The sequence below is a fragment of the Perkinsus marinus genome (assembly GCF_000006405.1).
Source record: "Perkinsus marinus ATCC 50983 genomic scaffold scf_1104296959656, whole genome shotgun sequence".
Lineage (NCBI taxonomy): Eukaryota > Perkinsozoa > Perkinsida > Perkinsidae > Perkinsus > Perkinsus marinus.
The window spans coordinates 1-1,477 of NW_003206337.1; the positions used below are offsets into that span (position 1 = coordinate 1).

A 1,477-nucleotide genomic window follows, 5' to 3' on the forward strand; every position below is an offset into this window, starting at 1 on the left:
TAGTCGATCGAGACCCAACATGTCAGTAACCAAGTCTGGGATGCTGTATCTGCTACACTCATTCAACTTCCCAAGGTAGTCCTACTATCAAACAAGATCCACGAAGGCGACGACCACGGCCTTGGTGGGTTATATATCTTCTTGAGACTGTGTATAGAGGCGTGTCGATGGTTAATCATTCCTCTATTGGGGTTAGCACCAATACTAATGAGGCCCTTTACTCTCCCAGCCCTTATAGTATGTCTAGTTTTAGCTACTTATTTGGTGGTTACTGGTGATAGATATCGTCCTAATGGTAAAGCTACACCAGGTATAGAGGGCCACACTGAAGGCACCCAGTTTGGTAAACTAATAGAAGAGCTGCTAGAGTCTAGAGCAAGAGCCTTCAAGCCAACACCATATGCTGCTATCAATGGTCATCTGGCTACTGCTATACCTTATCTTACTTATCGTTATAAGAAGCCTAATCTCAAGAGGAGATGGATGTACACTATCGATGGACAATCTGTGGCATTAGATTGGTGTCTTCCTCCTCCTACAGGCAATGTAAAGGGTATAGTCATTGTTTTAGCTGGTATTAATGGTAGCTCTACAGAGAGTTATGTATGTGATCTCATAGAGAAGGCCACCTCCCAAGGGTATGCTGTATGTTGTTTGATAAGTAGAGGGGCGTGTGGTACGACAGTGGTAGGTGGACCTGAGGAAGAGCCTTGTGGATCTAGGGTTAGTGATGTTGAACAAGTTATCAATATATGTCATGATGTTGTTACTGGTAGTAGTAGTAGTCTACTACCAGTGAGTATGATAGGCTATAGTCTAGGAGGTATAATGGCTACCAATAGTGTAGCCAGGCTGGGTTCTAAGTTGAAGGGTAAACTCAATTCATGTGTATCAATATCAGGTGAGATAAGAGTATATGAGAAATATGACTTCCCTGCATCTGTCGAGTTATGGCAGCCCCTCATAGCCTACGAGCTCAAGAGAACATTATTGGATCACAGTATTGAACGTAGTGGATTCAAGCCACTAGACCCTAATTGGTATGATAACATCAAAACTGTTAATGACATTGATAAGGAGATTATAGCACCTTCTCATGGGTTTAAAGATTGCATACAGTATTATCATAATATGAGTGCTCTTAGTCCATTATCTAACAATAAGGGTAAGGATATTGCTATACCAACACTATGTGTACATGCCTATGATGATCCTATTATACATGTTGACTCCTCAGCCTTACTACCTGTGGATACCTCTAGATATCTCTTTACGTTTGTAACCCCTAGTGGTGGTCATATTGGATGGCCTCAAGGATGGCTACCATGGACTAATGGTTTTGCTTGGGTCTCTGATACTGCTCTATCCTTTATGAATATGGTCGCTTGTAACACAACTGCTGTTGATAAGCATGGATCAGCATGATCTAGTTAACAGCTCGGGAGGGGGGCATTCTATATCCACTCTTTTACTACTA

The 1,477-nt window shown here is 42.0% G+C and overlaps 1 protein-coding gene across 1 annotated transcript; it reads left to right on the top strand.

Annotated features, from left to right (window-relative positions):
• Nucleotides 1-207: 207 nt before the first annotated feature.
• On the top strand, nucleotides 208-1,477 carry Pmar_PMAR004404 (Embryogenesis-associated protein EMB8, putative; the record flags this gene model as incomplete). The annotated part of the gene is made up of 1 exon (XM_002773026.1): nucleotides 208-1,477. One exon carries the CDS (start codon nucleotides 208-210, stop codon nucleotides 1,423-1,425), a length of 1,218 nt encoding a protein of 405 aa, XP_002773072.1. The 3' UTR covers nucleotides 1,426-1,477.